Consider the following 16,218-nt stretch of genomic DNA (forward strand, 5'->3'; position numbering starts at 1 on the left):
ATGAAGGAAAGAAAAACCCACTTATGTCCCCTGGGAATGCTGCCCAATCCTTCATCTTCTGCATTCACAAATAATTGTATATTGCCTTTTGTATGAACTTCAACTCAGGAATCTTTAGGGAATTAGAAAAAATGCAGGATGAGCTGGTGAATGCAATAAATTACACAAAAGGGTCCATGGAGGTGGATGTAGTAGAACAGGACTAGCAGTAGAGATGACCCAAGACCTATACTTGCATCATTCTTTGAAAATAATTATATCATTTTTTACCAGACAAATCAACCGTGTGTATATATGTATATATATAATGCTGGTTATGTATACACACACACACAAACATATATATATATATATATATATATATATATATATATATATATATATATATTTATATCTATATCTATATCTATATCTATCTATATCTATCTATATCTATATCTATATATCTATATATCTATATATCTATATATCTATATATCTATATATCTATATCTATCTATATCTATATCATCTATATCTATATCTATATCTATATGTATCCTAGAGGACAATGTCATGAGGAGTACTTTGTAGTACTGTATATTTCTGACTTACGATGAATTCATCAGTTGCTCTGGGGAGAAAGCACACATGTCCTGGGGTTTGTGGAGAAAGCAGAAGCTCATCACTTTTGCCCCTTGATCCATAAATCACAAGGGTCCTTTTACACTCCTGTGGCTCTGGGGAATCTCCATCTGTTTTAACCTGCACTCTCCACCATTGTGCTAAAACAGGAAAAACATTTTTAGCATCAGTCTATGAATTAAACATTTTTAAGATCAATGGTAGAGAGAAATGGATGCCTTTGTTACTACCACAATGAAGAATTATGGATTACCATGAGTTTACATCCCATTTACTATAAATAAATAAATAATAATTAATTAAAAAAAATCTCTTGAAGATAAATATAGCTCAGACTTGATAAACACAAGACAATTGTTGAAGTGGGTATGAAAACAGAAATTAACACCTAGGAAGCAGAAAAAAGACACTTTTGCTAGAGGTATTTTTTGCATTCTCTGTAACAGTTACTTTAATTACAGTAATTATTTTAATAAATTTCAGTTCTTAGAATGTTCTTATGTAACATGAAAAGAATATTAACATTTTGAAAGACTTGTATGTGATACATTTGCAAGACCTGCTGGCTAATACATAACTAGCAATGAAATTTTAACCTTTTTTTCTCAGATTTTTCTGACTTTGTCATGTCCAGTCTGCTCATTTGTCAGATCAGATCACTCATTAGGGTTGAATAACAAATTCAGGAAATTTTGAAGAGATGTTTACACTGACCTCACCTCATGGATTTGACCTTCTTGAGGTTGTTTTTTGGTAAGTCACCTGTACTCATAACAGTGTTAGAAGTCCAATATGCAACTGGGAAGCTGTTCCAGGTGTGAGAAAAATACAGGGTCTTAGATGGACAGTATAGTTTAGGAAGCTACTTAAGTGCTTGAAGGTAAATCATCCTCTGAATTCAAAGGAATTATTTGTTGAAAAGAGTCTTCTTGCATTGCAAGAGGAACTTAACAGTGGAAGCAAATTAAAAGCTTTTGTTTAGACTGTGTCCAATACTGTGATAATACAATAATTTGCTAATGGGACAGTTATAAAGAGAATTATTTTGTGATTGTGTGTAAGCCTATAATATAGTTTGCTGATAAAATGAATTTTAGAATAATTTCATTCAGAAATAAATCAGATGTGAATTTTTCTTAGAGAAATGTGTGGTTTTTTCCTACCTTTTGTTTTTCACTGCCTATGTAAAGATGGAGACTGGATGAAAACCTGATCTGGTTTCCTTGATTTATAATTTTACTTTTTTTTCCTTATTGTTTTTTAGCTAATCCTGTTTTTCTTCTTGTTATAGAACCTGTTTCTGCCTTGCATCTGACTGTTCCCTGACTCTTTCTGGGCTCAGCTAGAAAACAGCAGGCAAATAATCATCTCACAGCCAGTCTTCTGAGTAACACACTAGCTGAAATGATCCTTCCATCTGAACTCTTATTTTAAGGTCATTTCCAGCAATGAGTCAGACGTAGTGTGTGCAAGATCCACACTTTGCCTAATGAGGAACTTTTGCTGTTTGATATATGTGCCAGCTTTGAATTTTATCTCCTTGTGCCAGGTTGGCATGTGGTACTCTTCAGGGTGTCACACTTGGTGAAGTCAAGCATTGTTTGAGCCTTTGCTGTTCCTGAGCACTCCAAGGGTTTATGAGGAGCTTCAAATTTTTACAAAGACTCCCAACATAGCCCTGAATCTCTTATCCTGTCCAACCATGCACTGTTTTGAAGGGTGTCCCAGGAACACAGGAGAGAGGAAATTAAGATAATTTTGCAGTTCTGCATTTCCCAAGTGGAGCTTTTTTTTTCCTCTATGTAATATCCCTCTGCTCCAGGAGAGAGTAAACTCTAAGTTAAGAGAAATCCCAGATGCATAACTGCCTGTTCCCTTCTCAAAGAAGCAGCATGTTCAGAGAAGGTATTTCAGGCAGGGTGATTTATTTTAACTAATATCCATGATTGTGTTTCTAATTATTATTGCAGTAGGAAAGCTAAGACACCAGCTGGGTTTTCCAGGGAATAAATCAATGGTTACAGATTTAAGGCCTCTTAGTGTCTGTGATTCTTTATTCTCCTACACTTACTTTTAATGCTTCTACAGTTTGCTAAGTGAACTAACACATTTTCTCTCAGTTCAAAAAACTCATTTGAGCTGCTCACGCCAGAAGAATCAAAAAAATCCTTTGTCTAATATTCGATTCACTTAGACATCTACTTGGCAAGGATGAGACAGAAGACAGATGCTAAGTATTTATTGTGTTCAATGATTTCTATATCTCTTCAGGAGTAAAGTTGTAGAAATGAGATAACTGGGCTTCAATAGGTCATTTTCTGTGTTTCATATGTGTGGCTACATTAAAAAAGACTTTTCCCCTCATATCACTGACCTGTGTTAACTTCCTTTCAGACTGATTAGTATGTTGGTGGGTTACTGTACTTTTACAGCTAATGTGTAAAGCTAGAGCCATTTACTTTGAGACATCAATGTGGGAAGCATTAAAATTAATAGTAGAGAAAAAAAAAACAGAAATCTGCAGAAAAAAAAAGTGTTAGAATTCTCTCTTTTCTGTAATGATGTAACCAAGAATCTGTTTCACATTATGGAGATTTACCCAGAGATGTGTTAGGATTTGGGATCATTTCTTGACTTTCAAAAATTAAATAGGATCAGTCATAACAATTTTCTGCCAGAAATTCTTTTAGCCACTAGTCTGGAACCTAAAAGTTTCTTTGATAAAACTGTGAAAATCAAACCTCCAATGACTTCTGTACATAAAAATACGGGCATGGCAAAACCTGAAGTCAACATTTCATAATATAATTCAGAAAGCTGAAAAATGAAGGTTTATTTTCTGGGTTCTTTAAAATATGAGCCATTTATATATTTTTTAAGAATTTCCAAAGCTGTTTTTGCAGTACACTATTTCAGGGTTTTTTTCACTCTGGTGTTTTTTGGTCTTAAGACCTAGAATGCCATTCACACTTTGCAAGACGTGGGAGTTGGTTGCTTATTTCCTAAAGATTGTAGAAATTTGTGTTGCCTTGAGATAGAGCAGTAAGTCTGCTTAATTCTTTTCTTAGGGATTTCCGCCTCCATCTGGCAATGGAAACACAATGCTGTTGCTTTTTAGAGGTAGATCCATTCCCTTTTAAATTTGGGAATCTTGTGATTATTCTTAGTCTATTATCAAGTACTTGCAAGGTAGGGAATCATTCCAAAACAAAATTAGTCATGGCAGAATTTTCTGAATATTTTCTCTTTTCATATGAATTTTGTATATGCCTTAATACCAAAAAACCTTGCACAAGAGTAGAAGAGCCAAGTGAGAAATATCTATTAACCAAACTCTGCTACCGAACCACGCTTTATTTACCACCCACAAAACCCCACAAAACCTCAAGACACCCTGCAGGCATCACATTACAGGAAGCCAGCTCCTTTTAGCTGACTGCAGTGAGGATATCATTGGAACATAATGTGTCTTGTCTCCTTGCTCTGAGAGAAAAGTCTTTCCTATGTGCTATTATGATACCTTATCTATTTTGAGGCAAAAAAGGAAAATAAATAGAGGAAACAGAAGGAAGAAGTAAAATATCCCTACCGTGTAAGAAACTTTTAGAAAGTAACATAAAGTCCCATTCAAATCAACTTCAAATCCATCAAATCAACTTCATTTGAGAGCTGAGAGCACCTATCTGCCTTCTCCACCAGGACAATACACTTCTCCTATTTATCTTGCATCAAATATACGAGGAGAAATCACAGGCATACAAATAAATTTATTCCTGTGTCTGATTTGCCAGAGCCTCTCTGTAAAGTACAAATGTGCAAAGGTTACTGAGAAAACTTGATATGGGCAGACTGCATTTTGGCAGAACCCATAGCCAGCAGAAGCAGTGACAGGGCTCTGGGATTTGTGCTTCATTAGAGCTGGCATAATGCCAGCCTGGCTGAAAAAGCACAAAGAGTCCTCAAGTAACCTACCTAGAAATGATGGTTTTCTCTTTGTCTAGGTGGTTGAACGGGTTTCTATTCACATCTAAAGTCAATGAGATTTCTGACCTTCAGAATGACTTATAAAATACCTTGTTCTGTAACCAGTGCTTTAGACCTGACCTAAGCACATTGATCTTACCCTGAAAATCAGCAAACACTAAATTACGCCAATGAGCTTTTTATGACTTTCCCTGAAGCCCATTGGCAGAGCTCATACAGAATATGACCACATGAGTGCCTAAAACAAGACTCCCTAACATCAGAACTTCCACTTGCCTCTTACTCAGCTAATGTACGTTACATGGAAAGTTTTCACCTCCACTCTGAAGGGGGCTGCTTATCACTCTTCCACCATGTAAAATCTTCACTGCTACAGGTGCTGGGAGAATCTAAGGGAATTATTTTTTCTCCCAGGGCTCTGAATCTCGTTCTCTTACCAGCTCTGACATTGGCACTGAGTCATGATAGAATGACACAGAACTGACTACAGGATATCTTTCCAAACCCCTGTGGTTGTTACCCTCCTACAAAGCTCAGTCATGAAAGGTCTATGAGATCACTGATATGGCAACACAAATTAGACTGTGAAAAATCAGTCCATCATCATCTTTTTCACATAAGGCATAAAAGTCCAATCTCTAACCTATATCAGTTCCTCACTGGAATGAGCCCATGGCTAAAACAAGGATGGCTGAAGAGCAGCTCAAGCTAAGCTAACATAGCTGACAGATAACTTCCTAAAAATGTTCTTCTCTTTTATAATCTCTTTTTTCAGAAGCTCTGACCTCAGCAATCTCTGGGTCCTCCTGGACATCTTGACAGCATGACATTTCAGAAGCTGGTTAAGAATAAGCTGCTCCTTTCTCCTCATAATCAATATATTGAGTCTGATCACTCTTGACGCTCACAGGCAATGAACAGCCTGTGCATCTGTGCCTGCTTACTATAACATAATGAAGAATGAAACTGTGATGGAAAAAATTTTGAATTGGTTGTAAAATATAGTCTATTTTCTGAGCATAAGGTAAAACAGATATTATGGTTGTGTCTCAGAACTGTGCACTTAGCAGAATGCAGAATCCAATTCCAAGTCACTCGTGAAAATTAACTTTCTCTGTGAGAAAGTCTTTATTTACCTGAGTTCATCATTCCCCTCTTGTCAAGGTTATGTTTTTGTGGAATAATAAAGCTGTTGGCTAAACTGTTTGAATGCAAATTATTCAATTTTCACTGAAACTGGAACTAGATTGAGAGACTAAGATTCATTCTACAGAAAGCAAGTCACAGTTTTAAGAAACAAATGGAAGCACTACTTTTTTTAGTTTCGTTGCTCCCGTAAAATTCCGAGACACAGTTGCACAGAATAGCCATTTACAGTTAAATTTTCATAAAAAGTATGTGTGTCACTCTGGTTTTCTTTTCTGGTTAGGAAGAAACATGGAGATGGCAACTAGTGCATTACAGAGATGAGACTGTCTTTGTAGATATGAAAACAGAAAGCTGGGTGGGGAGTTATATATTCATGTCCTTTTATTAATCCAAGCAAATTTAGCCAACTGAATGCACATACATTCAGTTTCACTGGAGGATTTGGAGTTTAAGTTTGCCTTATTTATGTCTGCTTTGGAATTTTGACCTGAAAATGTTTCCACTGACACTTCACAACACATTTTTCAACTTGCTGATGTTTGCTAGGGGACCTATCCCCAAGTATTAAATGACAGTGACATTGGAATAAACAAAACCACACGTGAATTTCTTCTCAGAGGATTACCTGGTTGATTTTAGGACAGAACAGTAGAAATAAGAAGAAAACCAGAAATGGTTTATATTTTTTCTCAATTGTTTATAAAGGTGTAGTCCTTCCTAGAGACTACTGCCAGCCAATTTTTCAATTTCTCTCACAGTTGATATACAAGAAAACAGACATACAAATGAGGTCACTTGCTCATGAATTTCTTGCAATACTGATTTAAATTCAGACAGCAAAAACTATGGTATAGAAACCAACGGTTGGAAAACAACTCTTACCTTTAAGGGATGTCTTCATTGGACTGCCATCCTCTAAAATATGAACAGGAAAAATAATTGTGAGTTAGCTTCATTGTCACTTTTAAGTTATGGTCTTATCTGGAAGGGTTCTTCAGTAATAACTAGGCATTAAGTATATATATAGTGCTAACAAATTTTCTTTAACAAAATACTTACTATTGGCAGTTAGCTCCCTCTCTGTTTTCCCATCATCTTGATATTCATCTAACCATCTTTCATTGCAAAAACAAAAAATAATAAGATTAATAAAAACTATTAGCATAGTATATATATCATCTGACCATTACCTTTTGTCTCCAACAGTATTTTTTATCAAATGTTATCACCTTTTATGAAATTACACCTTGAAACTACTTCCAAGATCAAATTTTCTTCTTCAGCACAGTTGGCCTTATTCATATAAGAATTTGGCTCAATTTTCTCCAGGCAAAGAGGAATTTTCATGGTAGCTGTATGAAGTGTGATAGTACTATATGGAGTATATTATATGAAATACTAATTAGTTATTGTTTCAGAGACTCAACTCAGTACATGTGAGTACATGTGAGGGAGTTGTAAAACCTGCAGTGGTTCATTATAGTCATTGTTCTTAAAATTATATATAAAACTTGCAGGTCTGGAAGTTTCTAAAACTTTGACAGATCTCCAGCAACAAACTGAACTTCTGTTCTTTTCTTCTATATTGATGAATTTAAGGAGTTTTCTGCAATATAATTTCACTGCAAACATACATTCATACTCCTTCAGTTGAACCCCCTTGTTCACATAATATTTTTCAATCTTCTACAACCTCACTTATTTAAAAATAAATAAATACATGTACACTATCAGCTTCTATTCTATTGACACCATGTTGATGATGTAGTTGTTTAAACCCAAGGATCCATAACACATTTGATTTCTTGTATGGAACAAAACTCTATGAATAAATCTCGTATGCATGAAGTCTAAACTCCACTGTATTTCAACTCTTGTTGCAATAAATATCTCAATTAACTTTTGAGACCTATCTCCTCCTTCCATCCTAAGAAACAAAAGATCACTAGCAGTTTCCAAAAGTAGAAAGCAATTTTTGACAAAAACTGAACACAGGATTAGAGCTGCAGCCCCACCAGTGCCGAGTACAGGGGGCAATCACTGCCTTCATCCTGCTGGCCACACTATTGCTGATCCAAGCCAGGTTGCTGTTGGCCTTCTTGACCACCTGTGCACACACTGGCTCATGTTCAGTTGGTTGTTGACCTGCACTTCCAGGTATTTTCCACCAGACAGCTTTTCAGCCACTCATCCCCAAGTCTGCAGCACTGCATGGGGTTGTTGTGACTCAAGTGCCTCTTCCTTCAGTACCCATGCCTGGATCACATCCAGCCCAATAGACTTGGATGTGTCTAAGTGCTGCAGCAGGCCTCTGACTATTTCTGCTTGGATTGTGGGGTTCTTTCTGCTCCCCACTTCTTTCTTCTAGCTCAGGAGGCTGGCTATGAGGAGAACTGGTATTACTGTTGAAGACTGAGGGGAAGAAGGCATCAAGTGCGTCAGCCTTTCCTTCATCCAATGGGTATCTTCCCTATTCTACTGCAACACCAAATATGTCAGAAGGTTCTCTTCCATGGGCTCCAGGAACCTCCTAAACTCCTTTTCCTCTGCTGTACTGTATTTCTAGTCCCTCCCAAGGACAACAGCTGGCAATTGTGAGACTTCTTCCAGCTGCTCATAGTACATTCTGTCTGCCTCGTCCTCCTGGTTGGCTGGTCTGTAACAGACCTAGACCCTTCTACCACAACACTGGCCTTGCTGGCCCTCCCCCCATTTCTTACCCATAAATATCCAATTCTATCATCGCCATCATCAAGCCCTAGACAACCAAGAAATTCCCTGACATACAGGGCTACCCCACCTCCTCTCCTTCCTTGCCTCTCCCTGCTGAAGAGTTTATAGTCATCCATGGCAGATCCCATCATGCTTCCATGATGGCAGCTATGTCTTTTCAGATCTTTACACATAATACTTACAAAAAGATTGAGAACTGAAAGCTTATTTAATTTCACATGGTTTCTGTGTAATTCAGATTAAAAAAAAAAGATATCAACACACCTTTCCTCTTATACAACATTTGATTTGGCACTTCTCTGAGTCAGGCTATGACTCCCTTCCATGCCAATATAGGAACATTTTCTCCTTGTCTTCAGCTGTAAGATTTTGCATCACTTGTATGTTGAAAACTCTGGGGCATGCTCAAACATCTAGGTTGTGTGCACAAATCTGCCCTAAAATTTTTTCATTACATTGCTGGCAGGTAACAAATTCCTTTTCTCCATGAATGACATACCTATTACAAGGAAATACAACCTCCTGAGCTTCCTCTCCTTCTTTATATTTGATGACAATCTTATCCAGGAACCATCCACTGCCTGTGTTGAAATGACAAAAGTTTATCATGTGAAATCATACATTTTTTTTTAATAAATTTTAAGAAAAAGAGCCCAGATTATCTTTTTCTAGAAGAAACACAGATCATATTAAGACAGATCTCATCTAAATAAATATGTTAACAGAATGAAAGCCTTATTATTTTTTTTTCATAAGAGATGCAATTCTTCTCTACCTTACCCTGTTTTAATTTAAGAGGGGTGGGTTTTTTCCCTCAGAGACAAATTCATGCATACATCTCTGAACTGTCAACACCATTCACATCCCAGCCTACATCTTTTGTTTCCCTGTAATCAGGCACAAGGATGTTGGGACAAATCTGCTTATGTCAATAATCAAGATTTGTGTGAAAGCTAGAAATTTTGGTCCTCTGTGACAGAACCTGTTATTGCTTATATGAAAATATTAATTAACAATTTTTTAAAACTTACGCTCTCATGTGCAAATGGAGTGGGGCTGCAGCCTTGGAGAGGTTTTGTATGCCTTGGTGGCAGTACTCTGGCAAAACTGGGGATCCAAGGTTCCAGAGTCAGCAACCAGAAAGTCTGACTGCCTAAGGCCAGCTACTGGATGCTTTATACATGCAACCTATACATATTTTTTGTATTTGACACTGATGGACTGTTGTTCTGATCAGCTGCAGAGGGTAACAGGGAAAGGCCACTTGTACTGTTTGTGTACCTGCTGAGTTCTGTCTGTGTTGGTCTGCACGGACAGCTATGTGCACACATATGTGTTTTATAAATGTGTTTGTGTGTGTGTCTACTGGGAACACACACTCAGCCTTGCTACTGTGGGACCAGCAGGCACGGGGCTGTGCAGTCTCACTTCTGCTGGGCTACTGAGTTCATCTTTTCTCTAACTGCAGAAACCACTGGCTCATCCATGCTGATCTTTTATATCACTTCCAATGACCATCCTAGTGACTGGTCTGGCTGTCCTGTGGTGCCCTTCTCAAATATCCTGTTCTCACTGTACCTGCACCACTCACAACTTGTCATTTTGCTTACAAGGTTTTGCCTGACTCACCATTACCTATTGGCACATTGCAGCAAAACAGCATGTGGGATGTTTTGATCAGAAGCAAACAATCATCCTGTTTATCTTTATGCTTTGTCTCCTTGGCTGCATCTGAGTCTGGAAGTCCCTAGAAGGCAGCACACAGGAAGGGCATTCCCAGGCATTGCATGGGGCAAACCCTGTTCTCTAAGACAAAAGTCTTACTTTCCTCATTCACCCTCCTTCCTCCCTCTCAACCCCCAGAGTTCCTCCTGAGACACCATCCTTTTCCAGCTCTCAACCCCTCAGTCATCTCAGGCAAGGCTTATGTGGGACTAGCTTTGGATACAGCTCAAAAGATGTGTGTGAGATCTGACTGTGCTGAGTACATTGAACAGCCTTTTGAATTACTAAGGCTTACATTTTGTTACAGATAGAATTTAATCCATTGTCCCCTTTAGATAGTCCTTCAAACCCACAGATTTGAACTGCAATGTCAAAAAACATCTTGAGATAGCTGAATTGCGTTACAGATTTGTAATGCTGATCCTGATGATCTGTGCTGCCTATTAAAGGAGATATGAGGGAAGAGAGCGTGCAGTGGGGAACAGAGGACAGTGGCTCCACCACTGAGCCTTTTGTGTTATGACTTGGGTTACTACAATGTGAAACTCTCAGGTGTGCAATCATCCATATTGCTGAAGGCAGCAAACTGTATGGAACTACAGCCACAGGAAACAAGATTACACACCATTGCAAGGCTGCACTGTTCTGGCTGTCTCTGTTACAGTCACAAGCCTGCTCAGAGCCTTAGGCAGTACAGACAGCAAGATGGGCATTGCTTGGGGCCATTTCAGAACAGAGTAGGGTAAACAGGCTTTTATAATCTGTCATCAGTGGAGCACTGAACTGCTTAAAAATCCTCTTTACTTAGCTTCTTCCTAGATATTAATTAATTAATTAAGCATATTTGCAGTATTTATCTCTTTGGTGCTTTTAAATGTTTGCTTTCTCTTCATTTACATCATTCCAGGGAGACGCACACTTCTTCAAGGGCCTGTACCCAACACTCATCTCATTAGGAAATTCTTTATTCCTGAAAAACCTACAAATGAATGCAATGTCACTCAGTGGAACAGCTCCACATTGACTTTCACAGACCAAATATATAATCAAATCTTCTACAATTGCCCAAAGCAGCAAGGACATTGTGTTATAGCTACTCAAATTTTGTCAGGTAGCAAATCAGCTGCTGAATATCTTTAATTCCTTCCTGGATAGTTGTCACTGTTTGTCTAGTGAAAGATTGTCTTACCAGTGTGAGTCACACTTTTGAGAGTTTTCTGCATGCAAATAAATAGTGCTTTCTGATAAATAATCATGAAAACAAGAGTGGAATAATAGCATATGACATTAAACTCATGTAATTTTTTCTGTCCATTACCACAGTTTTTCATCATCCCATCACAGTGATCAACCTGCAGGAAGACTTTTTATCACTGCAAGACCTTCTGTCACATTTTCTGTGAAGTATGCAACATAAACAAGTGCATTGGGTTTAAAAAGGACTTGAAAACAGACTGGTCTCTAGGAAATTAATTCCTACCTGGACCAGCTCCATCATGGCTAATCAGAACTTTCTCCAAGTCTCCCAGTGAGACAGCCTTTATGCAGAAAATATCCATCTGTGGAACCATACAAGGAAAATGAAAAAAGTCTTAAACATAGCTATTGCTTTGACTCTAAGAGTATATAAGAGCTTTTTTTTTCCCTCTTTTTCAAATTTTTTTTTTTTTTTTCACAAAATGAATGTAGTTGGTTTGTATTCATCCTGGCCAAACAGTAAGGATCCTTTAAAACTTTTTAATGTGTATAATTGAAAATTACTTGAAAAATTTTTTTTCAAAATGCAAAAATTGAAAAACTTGAAGATTACTCCACAGAGACAGCACTGATACCTTTGGCATGACACAACGATCAGTTTCAATTATTTGATTGTGTCTATATTGTATTTTCTAGCCCTATGTGTCTCACCAATACTGGAAAACATGCTTAGGAATACAGATTTAGAACTTGATTCTGAAATTCCCAGTGATCTCTTCAGGACAACAAAACTGCTATTGTTACCATTTTATCTATATGTTCCATACAAAATAACCAAAATACCAAAATTCTAATACCTAGAGCTCTCAGTAAATGACTGATCAACCAGATAAAAATTATCCATATGATGAAATTATGTAAGCAATATTGTATAAGGAAAATGGTTAATGCTTGAATAAACCTTGTAAATAAAAAGATATTTACATTTCTTGATGAAACAGTTTGCTAGACATAATTTATCCTTATTTGTCAGAAGTAACATTGTTTTTACTTCACCTGTCCATGTCGAAACTTAACATTATTATTCTTAGATCTATGGAGCTTCCTTTTTCCAGCATCTCCTCTTGTCCCAGTGAGGTTGATATAAACATTGGAATCTGTTTCAGCACCAAGTTTAGCCCCTGTGTATACATGGACCTCATACACCAACACTACAAGAAGAAAAAATTCGAGATTATCCTTGCAGCTTGTACAAGCTTGATTCTAAAGTTTCCTCATCAAAATTTTGCCAGAAAACTCTACTGATTTTCAAGTTTACAAGTAGCAGCAGCTATCCATGAATTTGTCACTGATAGTGACAATAATTCTCTTCAAAAGATATGAAATTTAATTCTCTTAAAAAATATGAAAACACTAAGCTTAAGAAAACCACATTATGCTGAGCTTTCCTATGTATTGTTAGTTCACAAACTCTTTCTTTGCAATTTATCTGAAGACCACCAAACTATTTTGAGTCATCATCTGAAATAAGAACTGCTTTTCACTGCCAAAGTATTTTCAAACTCCAGATTTATGCAAAAATCATCTTGGTTGTTAGCCTTCATTTCATCTTAAAAGAGGAATAACAACCACAAATCCAAGGGTTTTTAGGTGTTTACCCCACATACGAAGGTGTTCAAGCAGATGAACACCTATAAAAAATGAACAGTCATCTTGCTTTCAAAGATTTCTACATCTGTCACTAGTAAATGATAGCACTTCCAAAAACAGCTCTCAGTTAAAATATATTTACCACATTTTAATGCTTCTCCTTATAGTCTAGACCAAAGTCTTACACAAGAAAAATATATTCATCTTCAAAGAATTCTGCAATATAATTTAGAATTACTGTATTAAGATGTTCTATGACACACTAATATAATTTTTATAACTATTACAATTTATTTTAAAAAGATTCTTTGCAGTGATCATATACTGTTATGTTTCATTTCAGTTTTTCTCTCTGAGACGTTAAAAAAAAAAATAATTCCTGTTTACATTTTAATGGCAATTTTTCCATGCAGTGTTTCTATTCTGATCACAGCTGGCCATTTCTGCTGCTATGTGGTAGATCACAGGGAAGATTACTGTTTCATTTACATGTAATCTTAACAGTTCTTGGGAGTGAAGAAAAGTCATAGAAGTCCTAACAAGCATAATTAGTTCCTTTTAAGAAGGAACAAAGGTGAAAACAGAACATGATAACGAAATTCTTGAAACTGAACAATACTCTACAAAAACTAGTTAAAACACTGTTACCCTTAAACCACCAAATAGCTATTAGAATTAGAATAAATAAATTTCTTATTCACTGGTTCCCAAGTCAGCTTATAAAACTCAAACATCATGTTGTCCACTATCACCAAAAAACAGCTATTCCTGATTCCCAGAGAAGTTGAACAAGTATTAAAATAACACTGCCAGTACTTGAGGGAAAAAAATAGTCCCACATGTATTAAAAGAGATAAAAAATATTGATGGATAGACTCTAGGCTTAACCAAATTAGGGTATTTCTGTCAATCTGTGTAAAATTACCTTAAAACACTGTGTCTCCAACACTTTATCACTATTACAACTGGGACTCTAAATAGAATTGGTGTTCCTTGACCAATTTTATTATTTTCTGTAATTCTAAGCACTCATTGCAGCTCTCACATCCATGCATTAATGTACCAACACTGCCCCTGACATATAATTGATCTCAATAGCACACACATATCTTCAAAATTTTGGCAGGTCCTTATAAAAATTAGTTTCAAGGTTTTTAGCATTAAAAAGTCATGCTAAAACAAATTGTAGCTATGAATAGCAAGTAGCAAAGATAAATTGACCTGATAATTAGCATAATTGAGATATATATCCAAATTACATTTTATATCAGAACTGCTAATATAATCATAGCTGGCCAAAGGGCAGAGGATGAGGGGTGGCAGCAAACTGTGACAGAACATGTGCAGCAAAGAAAAGAGCCACACTGATCATGAAGGGGGAAAATCTTTAGGAGTGTGGAAGGAGACAGGTTACATTTAAAAAAAAAAGATAAAAATTATAATAATCTGTGACCAAAAAATTTTAATAACAGTGCTGTACTACCCATGAAGCAAGATGCTGCAGGTAGTAAAAGAAGGAACATATTGACATGAAATCTCCTCCACACTTTTACATTCTTACTTAAATTCTTAGTTTTTCAAATGCAAAATATCTGTGGGAGGAAAGGAAAGGGTATAGACTGTTTTTGTTATGAATGTTTAAATATAAAGACTGGTATCTGTAATACTTACAGCTACAAGCAATTTCCTTGATCAAAAATTAAAAAAACAGTAACTGTCAGCACAATATAAAGCATATTCAAGGCTTTTTTTTTTTTTTAAGAAACCACTTAACAATAAATGTTTACAAAGTCAAAATACCAACAAGTCCTTTCATGGAAGGACACACAAGAAGAGAACAAGAGGAAATTATAACACAACACAAAGATATTAAAAGATAAATAAATTACAGTATGTTTTGTAGTGCTGTGCATCTCTGTGGTAACCAGAGAGACTATAATGATCTAATCATTAAATAGAGCTCTTTTTTTATTAGCATAAATAAATCAATCTGAAGTAGACAACATGCACATCTTGAAATGTAAAAACTGGAAAATATTTTCCATAGATTCTTGTGTCTACACATCCCTCACCATCTGTAAAATGTTAGGTCTGACATTCATTTAAGCTACACAATCTGCATTATTTATACAGGAACCTTCTTAACAAAAAAGACCAGTTTGTGCTCTAAATTTTTCTACAAATATAGGCTACTACAATACCTGCTATTATATTAGGAAAGTAAAAGGAAAGTTCATACCCCTTAACTTGAGTATATGTTACAATACATTTCATAGAAAAATGAATTTTCACACAAAAAATGAAGAAAAACTTTGTCTAAAACACACATGCCTAATTAGAACATGGTGAACATGGCCACTATGGTGAAACACCTGTACATTCAAATAAATATTCATGAAACAGATTGTGGACATTAAGCCTTTCCTGTGCAAATGGAAACCTAGGCACAGACCAGCCTGAGAGGATTTAATTTTTTCAGATTTTATCAAGTAGTTCCTTCAGATTGTAGAACAGCTACAAAAGGTGCAAGTGCTAATGGCTCCTGAGCTAAAGATTGCCTAAAACTAAGAACAAGAGCAATGGTTCCACCCTGTAACAAATAAAATAAGGTGCACCAATTGTTTGATGGGACAATACAACCAAATCTGGAGAACAAACCTACCCATTGAATGTTCTCCTGAGACAAAAAGATTTACTATATGTGAAATTTTTCCATTTTCTGTATATTGTTCACAAAACACAATTTTCTGTGTAGAGAGTAAAGTAAATCTATCCTAAATAATGTGTTTATCCTCTGAGACTGTGGTTTCATTTTTTTTGAGTTACCAACCTATTCTAAGGCCCCCACTGCAGGCCCATCTGCAATGGAGACCTCCTTCACTGCAGGAAGAAAAAACCATCCCAAAACTCAGAAAATCAGAACTTTATAGCCTGATCCCCTATTCTGTGGTAGTAATTTCATTTTGCTTTATGCTGATTCAGTGAAATTACACCAGCTGCAAACTGGGGTGACAAAACATGCAGAGAGGTAAACCCATAGGGGAAAAAAAACCAAAGGAACAAAACTTGAAAATTATTTTATAAAGGCCAATCAACAGAAGTCAGCATTGAGAGGGACCTGAGAGACTCACATCTAGGCATCTGTCCAATGTGGAA

The 16,218-nt window shown here is 36.4% G+C and overlaps 1 protein-coding gene across 1 annotated transcript in view; it reads right to left on the reverse strand.

Moving 5' to 3' along the window:
- RP1 (RP1 axonemal microtubule associated) overlaps nucleotides 1-16,218 on the reverse strand; it is a 205,012-nt gene that overhangs the window by 75,460 nt on the left and 113,334 nt on the right. Inside the window, exons 28-33 of the mRNA XM_086888036.1 lie at nucleotides 12,469-12,623; nucleotides 11,696-11,774; nucleotides 8,990-9,071; nucleotides 6,817-6,872; nucleotides 6,640-6,672; nucleotides 595-764 (exon numbers count right to left, since the gene is read on the reverse strand). Coding sequence (XP_086744162.1) covers nucleotides 595-764; nucleotides 6,640-6,672; nucleotides 6,817-6,872; nucleotides 8,990-9,071; nucleotides 11,696-11,774; nucleotides 12,469-12,623 — 575 coding nt within the window. The remainder of the gene's footprint in view (nucleotides 1-594; nucleotides 765-6,639; nucleotides 6,673-6,816; nucleotides 6,873-8,989; nucleotides 9,072-11,695; nucleotides 11,775-12,468; nucleotides 12,624-16,218) is intronic.

This window comes from Cyanistes caeruleus, chromosome 1 (genome assembly GCF_971803275.1).
Source record: "Cyanistes caeruleus chromosome 1, bCyaCae1.hap1.1, whole genome shotgun sequence".
In the NCBI taxonomy this organism is placed as follows: domain Eukaryota; kingdom Metazoa; phylum Chordata; class Aves; order Passeriformes; family Paridae; genus Cyanistes; species Cyanistes caeruleus.